This window comes from Fundulus heteroclitus, chromosome 16 (genome assembly GCF_011125445.2).
Source record: "Fundulus heteroclitus isolate FHET01 chromosome 16, MU-UCD_Fhet_4.1, whole genome shotgun sequence".
Classification (NCBI taxonomy): Eukaryota; Metazoa; Chordata; class Actinopteri; order Cyprinodontiformes; family Fundulidae; genus Fundulus; species Fundulus heteroclitus.
Window position 1 is genome coordinate 23,563,227 of NC_046376.1, and position 22,342 is coordinate 23,585,568.

At 41.7% G+C, this 22,342-nt stretch overlaps 1 protein-coding gene across 4 annotated transcripts in view; it reads left to right on the forward strand.

The window, feature by feature from the left end:
* Nucleotides 1-22,342, forward strand: part of LOC105933014 (septin-9) — a 114,345-nt gene that overhangs the window by 36,633 nt on the left and 55,370 nt on the right. For 2 of the 4 annotated variants that reach the window (XM_036148127.1, XM_036148130.1), the window contains one exon: nt 14,471-15,229. In XM_036148127.1, coding sequence (XP_036004020.1) covers nt 14,471-15,229 — 759 coding nt within the window. Of the gene's footprint in view, nt 1-2,825; nt 2,923-13,584; nt 13,621-13,717; nt 13,764-14,470; nt 15,230-22,342 lie in introns of those variants that run through there. The other 2 variants (XM_036148128.1, XM_036148129.1) reach the window with 2 other exon arrangements.

Here is a 22,342-nt window from a genome sequence, read left to right on the forward strand (position 1 = left end):
TAAGTCACAATTAGACTGGGACCGCAGTCCGGTTTGGTTCATTTTGGGGCAAAGGACTGCATCGTGTCACAACAAAAGTGTTTCTGTAAGTGGAAAGAGCTGGATGTCGTGCACGGCATTCGTGCAAATCCTTTCTGCAAGCATTTGCTGTGCACATATTTACTACACTGCAGCGTCTGAGACTTTCTTTTTACACTGCCTTGCAATAGCGTTCACGCCCCTTGAGATTCTTCACATTTGTGCTCACCGCCACAAACTTCAGTGTCTTGTAATTGGTTTCTTTTTTTAAAATACTGGCTCAGGTGTGGGGTGGAAACAAAATGAACAAAATGATTCATGAAATCGGTCATAGATAAAAATCTGCAAAGCATGGCATGCACATTTTACTGAGCCCCCTTGACTCTGGTACCAGTAAGAAAATGAAGCTGGTTTCTCAGTACTTTAAGTGTTGCCGGAGTCTAGCTGAAGTCTGTTCTTTTCCTTGCACTTTAAAACTAAACAGAACTTTGTGTTTGGTCAATCACACGAGAATCCCAGCAATATAAGCTGAGGTTTGTGGATGTAAGACGATGATCAAGAAGTTTGATTACTCTTGGGAAAAAAAAGGCCCTGTATCGGGATGTGTGTGTGTCTCAGTGTGTGTTTCTGTGCGTTTGTGGCACGGCGCAGGAATCTGCCACACACGTGTTTGACAGGAAGTGCTGTTTGGGTCGAGGGTGTGTCTGGAGCAACATTCCCCTCATGTTTCCATCTTCAGCTATCTGCAGATTGAATAACAGTACAGTAGTGACACTGCTACCATTTACGCCCGAATGCTCACGGCTGGTTCAACGCAACACTGACCTCTGCTGGTGGAAAATGGGTTTTGCGAGAGATAGGGACCACATTTCCTTGCCACAGATTTTTTTTTTCCCAACTGAATTGAGAGATATGAGTTTTAGAGATGCAGTGTCAAGTGAATGCCTGTGATCTTAAAGGACGAAAGAGCGGATCTTATCAAAAGCTTTGTGTAGCATCTGGGACTGACTTTTCCTGGGATATCTGTGTGAGCCAGATGTGGCCACTGACGATAACGGGTTTTTGTAGATCTCATGCTTTCCCAGGTTCAGCTCCAGTGAAATGTTCTGTAACAGACTCGGATGTTTTAGTACAGTTAATACTATTATCTCTGCTCAGGATCAGTGTTTTGGTCGGTGTGTTTATGATCGCTAAACTTGACTAAGTCAACAAAATGTGCAAACTTTGATACCAGTGTACGCAGCAAGGTTGCAGTGAGCTTTCAAGGCTCGCAAAATCTGTGCAGCTATTGCACTATAAACTCATTCTGGTTCTATAAAATGTATTAGATTAACTGCAACTGAAACCCAAGCAAGTTCACATTTTATTTGACTAAATTTCTTACAGCCCTTTGCACGATTTTTTTTTTTTTTTTTTTTTTGTGGCCTCTATCTTTTCACAGAGTAATGGCGGCGCCATCTTGGCAGCAAGGCCTCAGTAAATCATCTCCCCCCTGAAATGTTTGTGATGTTTGTTTGTGTATGTTATGGCGATTGTACTGAAACAAAATTTTCCCTCTGGGATTATTATAAGTATTTCTGATTCTGATTCTGATTGGCTTCCATGGAACAAATGGGCAACAACCTTTTAAAATAAAAAGCACTGTTTTGTCGTATTAGTCCGTGCAATACAAAAAGGCTCTGAGTGGGTTTAGAAGAGGAACAGGCCCGCAGCACCATGCTTTCCCCACATAGCAACCCTGTGTTTCACGCCGGGAGTGTTTGCTCCTGAAAAGCTGAAGCATTCACCGTCAGTCGGCGTTCACCAGCATTAGTAATGATGGGCTCAGGGTCCTATTCACAGTTGTGTTTTTCACTGCGTGCCTGGATCTGGTGAAGCAGCAGGAGGCGAGTGACCAAACTCAGAGCAATGCCCCGTTTCCGATGAGAAGTCTGAGCCAGAGGTGCTTGTGCATCATCAGGTTGGACTTGCTACATTGCATTCTTGACGTGCATTCATTGACAAACACGCATGCAAGCATCCCCCCCCCCCCCCCAGCTCCCACCTCCCTACAGACAGGCACAGACCATCCACTGCTTCCCACCTCCTCCCCCACACGCAGACACTCATTCATGCAGTCGTTAAGTCATTAGGGGACTCATTTATTGATGTCTGCCTCCAGAGTGTCCACTAACCGCCTGTGTGAGCGTGCCCTGACCGTTATTAGCTCAAAGTGGGCTTCTGGATCCGCTACAGCTTTTTCCCCACTGCCCCCACAGTAAGATAAACAGGGATTTATTCTAATGTGTGTTTGTCGGATGCAAAAAAAAAAAAAAAAAAGTTGTGGAAGAGCGTGTTTAGTCCTGTGATCTTGATAGGAGGCGGATGGTCTGAGCCGCCCGCCTGGAGAAGAGCGGTTTTGCAGAAAAGGGAGGCCTGCAGAAAGGGAGGGAGATACGGAGGGAAGGAGAAACAGGGGGGGGGGGAGGGAAAGCAGCGAGCTAGGAGAGGGAAAGAGGGAGAGGGAGGAGGGCGGCTGGAGGTAGTGGGTGTTATTCCAGGCTCTGGAAGTTGAGAAGAAGAAGAAGGAGGAGAAGAAGAGGAAAAATAAGTTGCTGCTTTAAGAAAGAGAGTGGAGATAGAGGGAGATCAAGCAGCTCAACTCTTCTTGTATTTTTTTTTTTTCTTTTTCCGTTTAACCTCCCCTCCTCTCAGCTGCACGGGCTCCTAATTTGGGATTTGTTTAAAAGCTGGACGGCGGCTCAGGAAGACTTTTCCTTGCTGGGGTAAAAGGGAACCCTGCTCCCTCTCTGTCTCTCTCTCTCTCTCTCTCTCTCTCTCCCTCGCACACAAACACATTCTCACCAAAAATGTCTGATTCCACTGTCAACGCTCACTTGGAAGGGATCATATCCGACTTCGAAGGTCAGTGTCTTTCTCGTTGCTTACCCCCCCCACCCCCCCCTTCCTTCCCTCTGGCTCTCATGCAGCGAAGTTCTCTCTTTAACCCGGCCATGAGGACACTATAGATAGATTCCACATGTTTGACTGGAACCGGGCGGCTCTGGAAAAACGAAGAGGGTTTTGTTGACGTTTCGCGTTGAGGTGGGCTGCTTTGAGAGGGGAACGGCGCTTAAAATGTGGCGTTTTCAGGTCCGCCAGCGAGCTGGGTTTGCTTTTAAGGCCTCGCATGGGGCAGAGACGGTGCAGTCGGAGAACAATGTGTATCTGGAGGACAGAATGATGCCATGTTCTGCGCGCTGCAATTGAACATACAGCTGTGAGGTGAACACCTGGACCCACTCTTCTTTTTCATCTCTCGGATTCCCCCTGTCATCCCTCTCCTCCCCGTCCTCTGGCTGTGCTTCCACTTTTTCCTCCCTCAGCGGCTCGTCCATCCACAGCCGCCCCCCCTTTTCCTCGGCATGTCATTGCTGGTGGACGTGAGGAGAAGAGAGAGCGGGGCGGGGGAAGGTTGACAGCCTGACACCTCTCCCCACCCCAACCTGTCTTTCCCTCTGTCTCCCGCAAACATTCAGCCATTAGGAGCACATCTGCACATGTCCAGGGGCTGCTGGTCTCTCAACACCGGCGTGCCGGCGGTATGTACGGGGGGGCCTCTCTCTCCGCCTCTCTTCCTGCCTTTGCATCTTTAAACCTGTGGATTACACAGTGCAGCCGTGCAGAAAGATAAGCGCCGTTCAGAAAGGACAGCCGTGGCAGGGGAGGCGTTTTCTTGTGGCTCGGAGTCATGTTTTCAGATGCTCCTCACTCATGTGGAACGCCGGCATAATGGGCCACTGTTGTGGGTTTTTTAAATGGAGCCCGTTGCTGCTAGTTGGGCTGAGCGTGTGGCGGTACCTCACTGTCACCAACGCCGACGACCGTGTTTGGATAGCAGCACCAAACAGAGACCGTAAAACAGTAAAATCCCGGCCTAGGGTCTTTTTGTGCTGAGTTTGCACGTTCTCCCCACACATGCATGGGGTCCCTCCCGCTGTCCAACAACATGGTTGTTTGGTTAATCGGTCACTCTAAAATGGGCCTTAGGTGTGTGTGCATGTTTTATTTTATTTTGCATCTCTTTGTCCTGTGTGTCTATGAGCTGCTGCGTTTGACTGGTGACCTGTTCAGCGTGTACCTACCCTCTTGTCCGATGGCTACTGGACACCAGCTTTAATTTTTTTTAGCCATGAAGGTTGCAATTCCTGCAAAAGTTATTCAATAATTAGTTTCAACCGTAAGCCTCACCCGTGCCTGTTGCAGTTCTCGAGTGTCACATTTCCTGTTGGATCTTTGCCACTTACACGAGATGAATCAAAACATCGAGTGAACCTTATCAAAGGAGGTCATAGTTGTCACATGCCATGCTGCGACAGCGATTCATATTAGTCCAACAGGCGGGCGTGGCTGTGTGCCACACTGAAACTGTGAAATCAAAGCCTGATCATGTGGTTTGCAAATATTTTTACATGTGTAAAATTGTTCATATGCTTATGCAGGTGCAGGCAGGTTGTAATATTAGGGCAGGTGTTCATATGGCTCAGTGTAGCCTATTACGTGTTCAATAAACTTAATTCAAAAATGAACCATAGTGTCCTTCTCTGTAAATTTAAGAGCACACTTTTTAATCAGCGTACAATTTCTAGTCAGTTAGACTTCTGTGCCCGTAACTCAGAAAATATCCAAAATTAAAAGTAGCTCTTAGTGACGTCATTTTAGAAAAATCTTCTTCTTGAATTGTAAGAGTTATACATAATGTATCTTAGAGGAGGATTTTTAGTGAGCCTAAGAGTGTCTTAAGCAGAGAAGATGGTGGAAAACAGAGAGAGCTGATTGGCTGATCTACCACTTAAACAGTGGAGGTAATGAGTACATGAACTTCTTTAACAATCATACAATTATTAATATGCAGATAAAGTAAATTTGTCATCCCCCTAAGGCTAATTTATTTGTTTTAGTGGCCTGACGGGTTAGAGACAAGGCTCTAGTAATGTAATTCTATTGAGGATAAATAAATAATAGGGAGAAATATTGAATAATCATGAATGAAAAGTGGAAAAATGTACAGAAGAATTGAAAACAAATGACAAAAATATATCAAGGAATTTCAATATCATTTGCTGACTGTAAATGCGATTAACAATAAACTTTAAAAAGAGTTGGAAAAAGTTGCAGAGAAACATAAACATGAGTACACACTCTAGGAGTATACAATAATATACACGCTGCATACAGAGAGAGAAGATGTGAACGAGGTGAGAAAGCATTTGCTGTATTGCACACGAGGACATCAGTTGCCTAAATAGTCCAACTCCGCCAGGATGCCACAGCAGTACGGTGCCTGAGGGTTTGCACAGTCTCGAAAGAATAGAGGAGATTCCAGGAGACATGCAGTTATTCTAGGAGAGCTGGACAGGACCATCAGAGGTCCTTAACCCATCAGCAGGGCTAATATCGGCTCTTTTGTGCTAAGAGTACCAGGACGAGTACTGTCAGACAGAACTCTACAAAGTGACCTCCAAATGAGCCGTGGGCATGAATGTCTCTGACCAAGCCATTAGAAACAGACTTCCTGAGGGTGGGCTGAGGGCCCGGCATCCTCTAAAAGGCCTGAGCTCACCACCTGGTGCCGTGGATCTCGACTGGCCTTTGCCAGGGAACACCAGAATTGGCTGGTTTGGCACTGGCACCTTGTTCTTTTCACAGATCAGAGCAGGTTCTCTCAGAGCTCATGGAACAGAGGTGAAAGGGTCTGGAGAGGCTGGGACATTGTTTAGCACGATAGGCGGTGAGTCAGTGTTGGTCATTTCCATGGAGGTGATGATAAGTATTGGAATTAAATAATTAGATCCATAGTTAGACCCTTCGCTGTTGCAGTGGGTCCTGGGTTCCTCCTGGTGCATGGTTATGCCCAGCCTCAGGTGGCAAGGGTATGTATTCTGTTCCTGAAGGATGAAGGGATTGGTACCACTGACTGGCCTCCATGCTCCCCTGACTTAAATCCAGTAGAACATCTCTGGGACACCATGTTTAGGTCCATCTGATGCCATCAGGTTGCATCTCACACTGTCCAGGATCTGGAAGTAGATACCCCCGGACAGCATCCATCATCTCATAGGCAGCAGGCGCTGACGTCAGGAATGCGTACAAGCGTGCGGGGGCCATACAAACAACCGAGGAACATTTTGAGCTGCTGCAATTACATTTCAGCAAATCGGACTGGCCTGCCGGGTGGGTTTTTCAGTTTTGCTTTCTCTGTGATTCCGGATTAAGCTCTCTGTGGGTTGAACATTTACATTTACATCAAATGATGTGGCACCTTTATTCCTAACACGGTACCCATTCCGCATCAGTATGGACACTCCTGATTATTTTCACAACAGAGATCTGGTGTGTTTCCAAAGGGTTCCTTTAATTGTTTCGAGCAGTGCGTATTAAACAAGGGTGGCGCATGCCAGTGCATTCCCTCTTTGCAAGTCAGCGTGTTACAGGCACGAGACAGTTATTTGTAAACCAATGCCACTGCAGAAAAAACACAGACGAGCACGCCTGTTGACTCTGTCACCATTGCAAAGCCTGCAGAGTGTCACTTCCTCTGCTGTGCTAAAACTGAGAAGAACAGAAAACAGGACTTTCTTGCCCGGGAGGTTAATGACATGAGATTTGGCCTCAGTTTCAAAAACTGCACAATCACCGGCCGGACGAAAGGTCTTCCTGCTAAGCAGGAACATGCAAGCAAGAATACTTTGACATTAATGTTGTCGTTATCTGAAAGTCATCTGATTTTTTTTAATATATATTCTATATGTATGCATCTGTGGTTTTGTAAAACATTTAGCAGTTCAGTAATGACTCCTATAACCTGCAACATTAGCAGAAAACTAGCTTTGTGAATGGCTCTCCCTCTCTGTGACGTTCTAGAGACAGGAAAGTGCTCAGGAGTGGATCTCTGTGGGTAAGTGGATCTGATCACAGAGGGACTCTTGGTCACTTAAAAACCAAGCTAGCATAACTGCAAAGCAATTCATCAGAGCAACATCGGAAAACCCTTTCCTAAAATATCTTTAAGCTCTGCCGACTTTACAGAGGCACATATTTTGGAGTGATTGTGGTTGAACGTAAGAAAGTCAAATGCCTTAAAAAAAAAGAAGAAAATTGTTACTTTAAGCTAGCTGCCACTTAACTGCAAGGTTGTTTCTTTCACCAACCTTTTTTTTGGGGGGTTGGGGTAATGAACATAAACAGCAACAGGCCTATATATGGTTGACTTGCTTCCGATCGAGCATTCAGACTCAGTTATGTGTGAGGGAGGAAGTGCCTCTGCAAAAAAAAAAAAGAAAAAAAAAGATTTTTCTCAGGAGTCTCCCTCCTTATCGCCACGATCAGATCTCTGTAGGCCCACCAGCAAGGACGGGCTTCCTGCTAATGACGCAACTACAGCGGTGCTGCAGGGAAGTACCGGGGATCAACACAGCGAGGCTTTGTTGCGCTTTTACTGGTGGAGCTGAGTAAGAATCCAGTGTGCAGAAGCCAGTCTGAGGAAAGTCATCTGCATGATCCATGCAAGGGCTAAAAAAAATAATAATCTATTTGGTAATGAAAGATTTTATGTCATACTCTTGAGTGGACTTATTTTTTTTTAGGAATGGAAAATGTGTTTGACAAGAGTAGCAGGGATTTGACCCTTAAGAGTGTTTAAACCTTGATGTCCAACATGCAAACTCAGTGTTTATTAAAATTATGGGGAGAAAAAAAAATCCTTATTCTGGCATAGGTTGAGTGATGCAGATTAGTATGTCCCCCCATTTATTTGCCAAATCAAGAGAAAAGAAACAATCTGTTCACGGAGTATAAACCAACAGTGAGTGAGAAACTGCAGGTTAAAAGCACAGTTTATTCAATGCAACCTTTATTGACAATCTATTTAAATACAACCCATGTATCATTGCACATTGGGTGTATCTTTTTTATTTTGTTATTTTAGATAAAACGCATCATAATTAACTCATGAAGTAATCATTAATATAAATCCCTGACTGTTATGTCACATTAATTAACATGCCCGGATGATGTTGCTAATTAAATATCAAACAAATGTACACCTGCTTTTGTGGGAATATATTCTATACGATAGACAGACACATATTTTAATAAGTGTTATAGCATGTTTATTTTACTATAGGGGTTAAAAATGGGTGCTTTGACTGCTTTTATTGTCGAAGTCTTCAGAAGCACCTAGTAAAGTTTGTTCACTGATCTGAAAGCCACTAGAGTTATTAATCAGACGGGATTTTGGACTGTTTTGTTTTCCAGTTGTTTTGTTCTGCCAGACTAAGCCTGACAGAGCCAGAGACAGCAGGTTCCACTTTGAAGAGGAAACCAGTACAAGCTGACATGAAACAATGCTCAGCAATAGCGTGCCCGCTTTGTAAAATAATACCCACTTTTCTCATAAACGATAACTGAAGTAAATTTAGGAAGCGCATTTGTATTCCTGCTGATCGCTCCCCAAGCTCTTTACACAATTCAATACAACAAGTTTCCCAATTCACCCAATTGCACACATGCATACAACCGATACACAAATCAGGAGGCAACTTGGGGTTTTATGCCGAGGGGGAATCAAACCCACAACCTTACAACTGCAAGATGACCACCTACTGAGCTGCAGCCGCCCTCGTCTTTTCTCCTGTGCTTGGGAAGTTTAATCCTATTGTTTGCTGCCGCAAGGTTTTGGCGAGCCACGTCGGTCGTTTATGTAAAAACCTGTTTTACATTCACACATTTTTCGCAAATGTTGTGACGACGCCGTGCAAACGGTTTGCTCCAAATCTTTATCATAACCCTATCGTTCTGCAATATACTTCCAAACATCTTGAAACCGACTCACCAGCAAAGCAACCGCTAAGGATTAAAGTGACACATTCTCGATGATTGATTTCAGATAGCGTCACAATAAAGGCTGCCCTGTACTTTATCGGCTAAGTGACTTTAATGCGAAGCAGCTGCAGTGTGAACTATTAGGCTTGCCTTAACAGTAACACGATGCCGCATTAACCGTGAGGTCTGACATTATAAAATGAAATCAGCAGTTGCTGGGAGCTCCTCGTGCATGTGAGGGGAATTCGACCCAAATGTGTGGGCAAACTGCACAAAGAAAAGCTGCATTACCATGGAAAGCACTTTCAAAGTGTAGATCCTCGAAGCTAACTGAGATCAATGGCTTTACGCAGTCCTTGTTCGGAGGAACCGCAGAAGACGGACTCGGCCTCGTCTGCTGTCATGCTCAGAGGGGCAGAGAGAATGTGCCGCTCGGCCAGCGCATGCTACACTTGCAGAGGCTACATCATGTGATTCTCCTCGGCAGTTTGACTCTGTTTCAAGTGAACACACAGGTTCACCCGTAGCCGCCGCGAGTCGGAGTCCAAAAACATCAGGCTTCGCTCTGGGTCTGCCTTATTTGGTGCGCGAGTCTGTTCCCGGCGTATTGTTTACAGTCCAAGATTAATTGGGTTGAAAAACTGACTTCAGCTCCAGGTCAAATGAGCAGCGCCGAGAGTGAACGGGAATTTAGTTTGCATTATTTGTAGGATCTGTGCTTATGGTATAAAGGCCAAGCTGTCAGAGATGTTACGTCCGAGCTGCAGCTGAGTCGAATTTTACGAAATTCGATTCAGCTTTGTGCGGCTCCAAAAACACCGACATCCAAACTAAGCATAGGACAATACACAATTAAAGGCTTTTACATGAAGGCTTACACAATAATTAAGGCAACGGTAAAGATGAAACTCCTCATACAAGCATGTCCCATGATGCAGTGACGTTAGCAGAGGCAAAGGGTTTGGCCCCAGCAGGGGAAAGAAAACATACTGTGTTTGGTCTTCTCTGCAGCTGGGTTTCAGCGAGCTCGCGCGCGTGCACACACACACACACACACACACACACACACACACACACACACACACACACACACATAGAGTAACACTTCTGACAAGACCTCTGTCTCCGCTGTGTCTGTGAAGACGTCACTGCGTCGGCCTTCTGTCACCAGTCACAGAGAGCAGCCTCGCTGCAAACAGGTCATTATATATATATATATATATATATATATATATATATATATATATATATATATATATATATATATATATATATCGTCCTAACAGTCACACAGTACGTGTGCCGCCATGTCTGTCAGGGCTCAGCTTCAACGCTCACACGTCTGAGAACATGGCGAACAATGTCCATCATGCTGCGTCCCGACATAATCAAGCATTTGTTCTGTGGTGAAAACACTGTTGAGGGATGTCTTGTTATGCAATCCATTTTTTTTTTTTTTTTTTAGTTCAGGTCATTTCTTTTCACCTAATGCAACAATATTTGTGAGGTTGCTAAGCGCTTTAAATGGCCGGTACGACTTGAAAAGCGCTAGATAAATCCCGCCCATCTACCGTTGTTTACTATTTATTTGGTCTCCTTCAGTCTGAAACCCCTAAATAACATTCAGCTTTTAGAAATCACCCCATTTAGTAGAGTCTGGCTTTTCTATTAAGGCTGGAGCAAATTAGTGAATAAACTGCATCGTAAAGATCAAGGGACCCAGCAGACAGGTCAGGGGTGTGGTTCTGCAGAGGTCTAAAGAAGGTTTAGGTTACAAATCAATAGCCCAAAATTTGAAGCTCTCACAGAGAAATGGTCAGTCGATCATGCCTTGGTAAATTTAGTTTTCATTCATTTAACCTGAAGACTGTTGGTTCCACTCATGATTGTTTAGAGGTAATATAGTAAGAGAGGCTATATATATATATATATATATATATATATATATATATATATATATATATATATATATATATATACACACCTTTTCAGATTTTGAGTTCTATAAACTTTTAAAGACTATGTGTCCCTTCACCTCCCAATTATGCACTACTTTATCACATAAAATCTGAATAAAATGCCTAACTTTGTGGTTGTAGCGTGACAAAATGTGAAAAGGTTAAGGCTTTTTATTTGTTTTGTTACATTCCAACCTTTAATTTCAGTATAAACACACCTTTTCTCACCAAAACCCACACACTGGGGAAAGAGGGCATTAAGCAGAGCAGCAGCACAGAGACCAAAGACAACCCTGGAGGAGCTGCAGAGCTTCACAGCAGAGACTGCAGCATCTGTCTGAAGGACCATAATAACCTGAGCACTCCATAGAGCTGGGCTTTATAGAAGAGTGGCCAGGAAAAAAAACATTATTTTAGGAGGCAGAACAGTTATACATGCTGAGTTTTATTGTTGTTTTTTTTGTCCTGTTTGTTGTTGGTTTCACAATTAAAAAAAGACATCTTCCAAGTTGTAGGCATGCTCTTTACATGAAATGGTGCAAACTCTCATACAGTCTATTTATTTCCAGGTTGTGATGCAACAAAACATTTTTGCAAAGCACAACGTGTCTTGCATGGAAAGCATTTAAAAGTGGCTAAATTAGTTTGAAATCTGCTTTTATTAGAGTCAGGCCTCCATATGAAAGAGATTTAAAGCTTGCTACAATGCGCTAACCGTTTGAATAAAGCTTAATTTGCCCTTCTAGCTGAAAAGATGAGCTGTTTTCTCTTCTCCAGTGTATCCAACTAGTTTAGTTTTATTTTGTAACCCTTTTCCACGTAATTTGTGGCCCTTTATCCTATATTTGAAGACAGAATGTAAATGTTGGCTATGGTCCCAATAAATATTACCATTAATAGTCATTACCTTTTAATGTTGTTGAATAAAGTATAGAAGTTAGATCTGACAAATTATAATTATATTATGGTAATTCAATATATGTTAAGGAGGTTCAGAACTAAGCTCTGGATCTCCTGGATCTCCTGGAATTGGCAAAGAAGTGGGGATGTGGGTTTGAAAGTGGCAAGGTCTAACTCCAAGCCTTGCTAGAGCACTGGAAACATGTGAGTACACTGGTTTGGACAAAAAAGGTCTCCTCGCATGCTGGTGCTTGGCTCGTCAGCTTTAAAGCGTGCCAGATTTCTGTGCAGAGCTCTGGGACAGGAGCCACGCAGTTACTCCAGATTTTGCTGCTGCTCTAGTCCCTGGGCCTAGAGCTGAGGTGAGCCAGGAGTCACCCTCACATCTGACGTGAAGCTGAACTGCTGTTAGAGAAGAAACAGCAACATCAAGTTAAAGACGAGGCCCAGTGTCATCGGTTGAGAGGATTTGCCCAAAATTAAAGCTCACATTTCTGTTTTTTGTATATTTAAAAAAACAAAAAACAAACGTGAGAACCTAAATAAGCTTGCGAGTGACTGTGTAAGAGAGACTCTCGGCCTTTGGGAAGTATCTGTGTGGCCATATAAACACCTGAAGAATCACTCAGTGCATAAAAGTAAGTACTGCAGTGTGTTAAGCCGATTTTCTCTCTGATTCAATGAAATGGTAGCAAGTCCAGTCGCCACATTTTTAATGTTTAAACAGCTTAATGCAGTTTTTATACACAGATATGTGATAAAGGCTTCTGGTGTGGTTATGTTGGAAAATAGCAAAGGTCCAGACGAAAAGTTCTGATACACAAATCTGTTTCCACTTTTATGATTTAGCCTTTAAGCTTCGATTTTTCTTGTGAGATCACTGGATTATTTGCACATTTATGGAAAATGAAACCATGTGAGAAGCTTGGAAAGAAAAAGCCTGTCTTTGGTGGAGTTGTTGACAACCAATAGACACCCGAAACATGACCCCAACAACAGCCAGGCTTTTATAGTCAGAAACTGAGGAAAAAAAGATGGAAAGTATTTGATCTAACTTTTAATAGTTGTTGTATTTTAAAAGCTAGTTATTTTATATGCTATATAAAGTATTTAACCCATACATAAGTAGTGAATGAAATAGAAAGAGTTTTATTTCTTTCTGGGGGCACTGGAGGTGGATAAAATTAGGTCAAGCTGAAAAAAAGACAAAAGTTTCCCCGGAGAAGCAAATGTACTCACACCCTTCTTTAATTTGTTTTCAGACAACTGTGCATCACAGCTGGAAAAAAAAAGATAAATACCTATCAATAAAGCAAAAACAAATAAATAAATAAATAAATATGAAAACAAACAAATCAATGCTTAAGGAAAACAAATCAGAAACCTTCCACATTTACATTGCCCTAGCAAAATGGTGTTTGCTCATAAATTACATGACAAATGATAGGGCTGAGTGATCACCCAGCTAGCGTGTTGTACACAACAAAAATAATAATTAAAAAATAAAAATTCAAATGAATCTAAATGAAATAAAAAAGGGTTATTTTTTTATGAGATCTCTACGGTGAAAACAAATTTTGACAGCACTTTTAAGTGCTGTTAAAGTATTAAGTACGTTGTTCAACCATCTGCACTTTCCATCAGCTATAATATAAGTTAAAAACTATAACACCTCTGTGTTTTTTCGGTATTATGTCGACGGTTACTCACAACAAAAAAGAGACCGAAACGTCTTGTTTATCTGTGTTGACGCGATTCATTAAAAATCCCGCGAGAATTGGTCCGTTCAGGTGTTCACGCAGGTGCGCGAGTGCGATGTCCAGAGCGTGGCGACGGGAAGAAAGAGGGTTTACGTGCTGCTATGACGGTCGTTGATTTTCCAGTCGGTTTGTTGGACTTAATCTTGTCAGGTGCAGCTCTTTGGCGGCAGTAAAGACATTTTTTGTTTATTTTTTTATCGGGTGTGTGTGTGTGTTTAGGCTATTAGCGACATGCTGACGAGCTACGCGAAGCGCATCAAATCAGGTGAGAGTTGAAATGATTTAGTGCCAGACGAAGTGACGTGAGCGTAGATAGGAACATACATTTACCGCTCTACCCTAAGGACCTATGCGCAACCTAGTTTACTGAATAAGCGTATTTCAATTCGATACTGATTAAGCTTATTTTTTTTTCGAATTAATTATATATATTTTTAAATAATTTTTATTTTCTATTGTTTCTCTTAGTATTGTTCCCGTAACTCTGCTTCTGCTTTATTTATATGTAATGTAATTAAAAGGCACCCCAAAATAAAAGGTTAATGTTCAGTTCTTTGTAACTTTATTTGATGATTTTTAGATTTTGTCTGTGATAATTATTCCAAGACCCTATAGTGTTTTAAAAAAAAGAAGGAAAACTATGGGATAAAAATAAAACATTTAATTTATTTCCAGACTGTCTCATTCCCTAAATGAGATGCCATTCCTTCACCCATCTGCCATCCATCTGTGAATCCATCTATACATCAGTTTATCATTCATCCATCAGTCCAACACCCAGTTGGCTCATTCATTCATTCATTCATTCATTCATTCAGTTCTGATCCAGTATTTTGCTCATGACTGTGAACTGTGAGGTTTTGGACTGGACAACTGTTGAACTTTGACATGACGTATATGTAGGAATCCCCAGTACTCCTGTTTTTTTTTTTTTTTTTTAAATGTCTAACCACTAGTATTTGTGTCTTACAGCGCTGAAACGGTCGTTTGAGGTGGAGGACACGGATACAACCACACACCCCTCACCTCTGTCTCGCCGCACCACCAACCCCCTCCGTTCTTCCACGTCCTCCTCAACCAGCCAGCGGAGCTACGACCTGAGCTCGCGCAACTCGGACTACTCCTCGTCCTCCAGGTCCACTGCATCCGACTCCTCCAACATCCGATCGCCGAAGGCGGGCATGAGGCGCGTTGAGCTATCAGGAGGGCGAAACCCTGACGCGGCCGCTGCCCGCCGGGCGGAGATTTCCATCGAGGTCTCCTCCAAACAGGTCGACAGCTCGCCCAGTGCCGGCATCGCCCGCTTCGGCCTGAAGCGGCCAGAGGTGAGTCTGAGCAGCCGGAGCAATGCCCTGGACGGCGCCCCGAACTCCATCTCCGGCATCACAAACCGACGGGCGGAACTCAGCATGACTCGGTCTCAGGAGCCCCCTGCCCCTCCCAGGAGGATGGACACCCAGCTGTCGTCTACGCCGGTCTCTAGGATCCCCGAGCCCCCCCAGAGAAGAGCCGAGCCCCCCTCTCCCAGTCTGAGCCTCATCGACGGCGTCTCCAGGAGGCCAGAGGTTCCTGTCTTCAGACAACCGGACAGCCCAGTGTCAGGCAGCACTTTAGAGAACAACAACCACCCACCGCCTGCGCCCGCCGCTCCCCTGCCAACCCTGGCGGAGCCACGGGTGGAAAAGGTGCCGTCACCTGTCACAGAGCAGCCCACAACCCGACCGACAGACCGTGAGTAAAGTCTCACTTCAATCCACTCGCTTAAAATGATTCCAGCGCAGCAACATTGTTGTTGTTTTTCTTATATTGACAGCAAACAGGCTTAAATCGAAGGCAACCGGACTTTGGTTCGGTTCTTTCTGAAAACGTTTTTCGACACCTATCCAGGAGTCTTTGTCTATTCTGGTGGCCCGCACCTGAGCAAGCTGCAGTTTGTGCGCTGCTGTTTTGAGGGGCATGGAGACAGCGCACCAACTACAGATTGCTCAAGTGCAAGCCACTTGTACATTTTTCCACTTTTTATTCATGATTATTCAATATTTCTCCCTATTATTTATTTATCCTCAATAGAATTACATTACTAGAGCCTTGTCTCTAACCCGCCAGAAACAACAGAGCCAAAATCTGGTTGCGTCCGATTTAAGCCCGTTTGCTGTTGCGATGACCCGCATAACTGAGAATTTGCACAGGTGTTTTTTTTTTTTTTTTTTAAATATTCTTCAAAATGATCATCTTTCTGCAAGAAAAAAACTTGCAACGCTGATAGATCCTCTCAACTTTGATGGTAAAAACATATGTGCTCGAGGCAGTTGAACTTTTATGCTATCTTAAGACACATTCTTGTGGCTTACATTCGTAAGTGACTCCCAGTTTTAAGGTTTCCTTTGTTTCTCAGTTTTGTAACATCTTAGCATACGAAAGAGGAAGGCAATCGGTGAAGAAATGACACGTTCCGAATAAGGGAAAGAAAGGAAAATCAACACTAAACCCGAGTGCTTCTCTGCTTACGCTGTCCGTTAATGTAGGTCAGCGGGGTGGATGATGAGGAAACCAGGGCTGTAAAGAAGTGCTGCAGCCCTAAGAGCAGACGATGAAATGTACAAAACATATTTTCAGTTTATAAAGTCGATGTTGCTGCTCTCCTCTAAAAAGCAGAAGCACCTCCCTTAAATAAGAGGTCTTGCCAAATTTCTGTTGTGGTGGTTTATTTGAAAAAATGCAGATTCTTTGTATTTTTTCCTAAATCTTCTAAGCCATTTTGGTTGGTCTTCTTCATTGCTGTGCAACTTTTCTTACACATGGAGGCATAACTAGTATCATTATTTAATGTCAAACAAGAAAACCTAAGGTTTGCCATACAATTTTATATCCTCCATGGATTAGTCTGTGTCTAATATTTAAGGCTAGGCTGTGAGCTTTCTTGCAGTTGAGTCCTCTGTAGAAACATCTTCTCTGGGTTACAGTGCCTTGCAAAAGTTTTCATATTTCTTGGACTTTTTCACATTTGGTCGTATTTTCAACCGTACATTTCTATTATTTTTATTTGGATTTTATGTGCTGGAGCAACAGAAAGTGCCCCATATTTGAGAAGTGCTTTAGAAAGTAACGATTTAAAAAATAAAATAAAAATTCAATCCTTTTATAGTTCAGTTATGGTTGCACCTTCTTCTGCATATCTGTTGTACAGTTATGGCAAATAGGGATTTTTTTTTTCTTCTTAAAACTTTCTTTCAACAATAGCTTTCTCCTGTCCACTCCTCCATGCAGGCTGAATATGTGGAGTTTTCAGCTCTGTCCGTTCAGACTTTCCCACCAGAGCTATGCGTTTTTACAGCTCCTCCAGTTCTCATTACCCATCTTGGACCACCTAGCCTTGCTTGATTAGCGTCTGCCTGCATGATTTCAGGAAAATATGCTAATAAAGTTGGAGAATGTTGCAATAGTGATTTAAGTAGCGATACGCAAACAATGTTAATGTCGCATAAAACTTACATACATACTCTATTTAGTAATTGATTGGCTTCTAACAGGCAAAGTGTTGCACCGGATTTTATTTTGGGGTGTTTGGCACTTTTTCTTTTTTTTTTGACTTTTTTTTTTGTGTACTTCAAAATTCTGGCCTGTGCTAAAAGGTCAGAAAAATTAAACAAAGTTGTTGGAAGTATGACAAGATTGAAGGGTGTGAATACTTTTTGCTTGGTTCTATACTGTGAAAGTATCTTTTACACCATAGAAGCATATTGAGGGGGGGGGGCTGTCGTTTTTATTCCTGTGTTGATGCACGTGCTGAGGCCGTGATTAAACCACACACGTCTTTTAAATAAACAGTAAACTGTGTTTTTTGTGCGCTTTCTGTTGCTGTTTATCTGCACAGCTCACATTTTTGGCTGATGTGTGTGTGCTCCTCTGCTCTCCGGAGACAGCTGCGCTCATATGTTGCCTTCCCTGGTTAAGTAGTATCCACTTGCGGGCGGCAGGGAGGTGTAACTTTCCAAATCTGGAAGCCATAAAAGATTTTTACTCAAAAATAGTCCAACTTGCACTGTCTAAAACTCTGTTTCTCTTTCTGTCTGCTCTGCCTCCACTGCTTATTTTTGCTTTTACGCGTTTGTGGATGTTTGTCCTAACTCTTTTTTTTGAGTTTCACGAAGGAATCGGCAAGCACGTGAGCCCTGTGAAAATCTTTAAGATGTTTAAGATGGCCTTGGGTAGTGAGAACGGAAGTCGGCGAGGAAAAGGGAGAGTGTTGGGACTCAGAGTGCTGCCACATTTGGCTCAGATTACCGCCGTCCTTCTCAGCTGAGCGTGCGGAGGGAGGCCCTGCGAGGAAGAAGCAACAGACGATAAAAACACGAGGCTTATTGGGCAGAAGGGAAGGGAGGAAAAAAAAGATTTAGTGAGCTGTAAAGTTTGTGAGAAGAACTGGAAAGTGGGATTATTTTTGTCGCTTGTTTTTTTGTTGTTGTAAAAAACAAACAAAGTAACTTCTGTTTAACTGCAAATCATTTGGGATTCAATCTGAACAGAACAGCGTGCCCAAAAATGTCCATCTATTTGTTGTGTTTTTATTAATTGGGACATTTAGGATTTTTAAATTGGACGTGTTTTTATTTCTTCTTCTTCTCCACAACATCCGGTTGGAAGCTGGTGGCTTGTTTCTGTGTGGTCCAGGAAATGTTTGCATAAGGGCGTGTATGTTATCTACAGCCAGGTTATAATTGCGTGTAGAAATCCCTTGCCCCTTTTTGCTCATGTGCACACACATACAACCTAAGAATGCCTTGCCCAAGGGAGCAGTGGCTAATGAACAGGCTAAGTGAAGCCACTTCTTTCTTTTTTGTTCTTTTTTTTTCCATGGTGAATGTGGGACAGACACAAGGTGCTGTAATGACACGCTTTGCTTTGGTTGATTGGTTGCCTGTAACCATAAGCAGCTGGATCGAGCCTCGGAGCGCCTCTGCAGGATGTGATCTCATGTTTACACACAGAAAAACACGCGCATTCATTCACAGTAGATACAGCTCTGCTCAGTTTCCTGTCCTTTATCTTGACTGATTTATTTAATCATGGCCACTGTTGCATACGTCCGGCTCGACGTGGTGTCTGATAAGAGCTTGTTTTTAAATGCATAAGTTTAACTTAAGTTATAAGGAGGGGTTTTTTTACACATTTTTTGTTTTTGCTTTGAAAAATATATGTTTTGTGATGTTTTATACCAAGCATGTATCTGTTCATATCCCCCGAGGGGATGTTTCATACCCACTTTGACAAACCAGTGGTTTAAGGAAATTTTTTGTAGTTTTCTATAATCTGAAAAAAAGTTATTTTTAGATATTCCTAGACAGTTCTAAAAAGTATGAAAGTTTAAATAAGTATGGGTATAATAGAGCTGGAGTATAGAAACAAAGTGAGTTTCCAGACTTTAGATCTTATTTGTTTACCTAAAAGATACAAAATAAAATTTCTAGAAAAGCAATCGGCTTTCACATTCAATTATATTTAGGTGATGACCTCTGTTTTAGGTTTGGCACATCAGGAATTAGGTCTTTGTCCAACACATTCATCATTCTGATGATTTGAGCAGCTGACGGATTAAAAATAAATAAATTAAAAAGGCCCATCACTACTACTGTGATTAAAACCGGGCCCAGTGTTTTTAAATAGTTTTCTGCTGAAATAGCTGGATTTTGGAATTTTGTGAAACTAAAGTATTAATAATCAAAAGCTGTGATTATAAAATGTTTATATATTGTAGCATAATCCAGTTTTTAGTACTATAGATTTTGTTTTGTACTCATATGTTTGTTTATTTAAAGAAAAAAATTTTGAAACAAATTTTGGCTTGGAAAGTATGAAATTTGCATTTAGTTTAGCATTTTCTAATAATTTAGCTGCACAAGTTATCGTGTCTGTGATCGAGAAAAGCTGATATTTGTTAGTCCATAGGGGTAAGGACAAATAAATACGAAGTCTACTCAGACTTAGTCAATGAAAGTTATATTCACAAAAAAACAACAGGTAAGGATTAATACGGCTCTTTTGTCAAAAAATTTACATTCAGTGCAATTAACAGTATCAGTGTTATGGTACTTGAGTACGAACTAGTTTGTTAATATGAACAAAATGGAAGTAGGAAGGTATAATATGATGGCCTGAATTTACAAATTGACTCATTGCTGATCACTGATATTTAGCAACTAACTCTTAATTTATTGTTCTGTCAAATTAGAGTTAAATGTTTCTTAAAATCACTATGTGGGCTTCAATGTTTGTGAAATAGAAATCAGAGCAGAAAAATGCAAACAGATCTTTACTACCTGTAAACAGAAGAATGCAAACGCATATCAATATTCAAATGCTAAATAATGGTAAAATATACCTAATACCATTATGCCTGAAAACTCATTCGACCCTTTCCAGCGACTGGTATCCTTTGCCAACTTACCCACCCATGCTGTAATATCTTTTGGTCCCAGTATTTTTGAATGGTTACTTGTATGAAATAACTTTTCAGATCCGAGCGTACTTTGGAAGTCAATTTGTTGGCTGTTAACCTGTACAAACTTTTCTTTGTTTGTACAGACTAGACAAACTAGATAGGCCTGCCTCCGGAGGTGGAAATATCCTAAGGGTGCATTGCATTCATCTAAACACAGCTGGAAAAGATGCAGCTGGCTCGCTAGTCTAGAACATTTTTGTTTGTGAATTGCTATGTTAGAAAATTATGGCAATAATTTTCTTCAAAGTAATTTTAATTTTAATTTTCCACAATGGTGTGTTGCCCTGGAACCTTAAAAAATGAACTTACTGCTTGTGACATGGATCCTTTTTCTGGGTTATACATGAACAACCTAAAGTCGAAAGACATACTTTTTAAAAAAAAAGCCTAAACTCAAACTTCTAAATAAGGAACTTTAAACAGGGGTTCCTCTAGGACTGTTGTGGTGTTTTTGTTTTATTCTTTTTTTGTGTGTGTGTGTGTAGGAGGGGAGGGAATGATGTTGTTGTCGTCATCATCTAATTTGCATATTTGACATACATTTGGGACCCAGGCTGCAGGCTGCGTTGACTTTACATCAATCTGCCATACCGAGCATGCATGTAGCGAAGGTGGAGAGGAAAACCCTCATTTAACATGAAGAAACCTCCAGCAGAACCAGGCTTAGTGTGAACAGCATTCAGCCACGACAGACTGGGGGTTTGTGATCACTTTGATGATCTTCTATGTTAAAGGCAGCTCTTGCTCCTTCAGTGGCTTCATCTAGGAGAAAAATGCAGCTAAGTGGATAAATTCTGGATCTGTTTTCATGTCTATGGGATGAAAATGAGCACATGCAGATGGTCGCAGTAAAGGCTCAGCTAGTAGCTATAGGTGGGAGAGAAACCAGGCTGAACATGACTTTATTGGTGATACCCTGCAGGACAGTTTCCCAGCTAAAGAGAACTCCAGGACAGATTTTTCCAACGGGGAACTCAGAAAATCTGACTCTCAATCACAGAAAGCCTACAGTTTAAGCATATTGCTTATTTCCTTGGTGGTTAACTTGGTTTATTAGCTTAATTAGCACTAAGCAAAAAGCAGGTTTCACTGAATGAGCTTGACAAGTTGATAGTACCTTACTGTAAAAATGTGTTTCATGAGTTTTTTCCCTTCTTCCGTCAGGTTTAGGAGCATGCAGGAGTGTTTATTTGCATTTTTAGTGTCAAACATGATTGCAAGAATGTTTGATATCTAATAAAGACAACAGTTAGCTTGAAGATCGACTGTTCTTTAAAGTTTTCATAAACTGTTCAATAAGCATTTAATTTGTGACTGGTCTCAATTGTTCTTGAGTTTTGCCTTTTCCCCCATCCTTCCAATTAAACATCAATATTTTTTGCTATCAGTGCTTGGATTTGTGTTCCTCCCTGATAAAAGAAGCCTTTTAATCTCAGTTTTCTTCAGGCTGACCCCGCAACAGTTTGTGACTCAGTATCTTATGATTTGTCTTATGCTGATCTGCTGAGTGCCAGTCTTGTTCTGCTGCTTTAGAAAATCCATATTGGTGTTGTTTTTTTTTCTACATAAAGACCTTTTTGTTAGACATATAAGAGCGCTGGTGACAAACAAGCACTTGCATGGAAGAAACGAGCTAAAAAAATGTTTGGTCTTTTATTTTGCTGCCTTAATTATTTATATTTTTTTAGATTGTTGCTCATATTGGCATATCTAAAAACATGTCCTGCTCAGTTCTAAATGTGAAGGAATGAAGCGTGTTTTGTGGAACATCATTACCTGCATGCATTTTACTTTTTATATTGAATTGATGTCTAAATGCACGGTGTAGAATTTATGATTTAAAAGGTCTGCAATATGGAAGGGCAAAGTAAGTTTTTGCTGTGGAGTGGCTTTATCATTTAATTTTTCTCCATACTTTCTTGTCAACCATATTGAGCTGAATGTTTAATGCTCCACACAAAGCCTAAGTAGGACCTCAAGTGGTCCAGTTAATTATTAGAATTACTCAGAAGTGGGAATTGGCTGGTATGACCCAATAGTCGAATGATACTGCCATACCACGGTTTCACTATATTACATTATTAATATGCACAATTATAGCAAAAATTATGTGCAACATAATATAATTACTTTTACCAGAAAAAGGTTATAATGGTGCAGTTAATCATCCTCCTCATACCATAAATGATGTGATTATTATAGTTTTGACAATGTTCTCCATAATTTTTCTTTGATTTTTTTTTTCTTTTTTTTCTCCCTTTTGCCATCATTCAGACTATACCATGCTGCAATGCAAACTCTACTCACTATGGGGCTCTGACTTAAAGACCTTTACCCCATAGGAG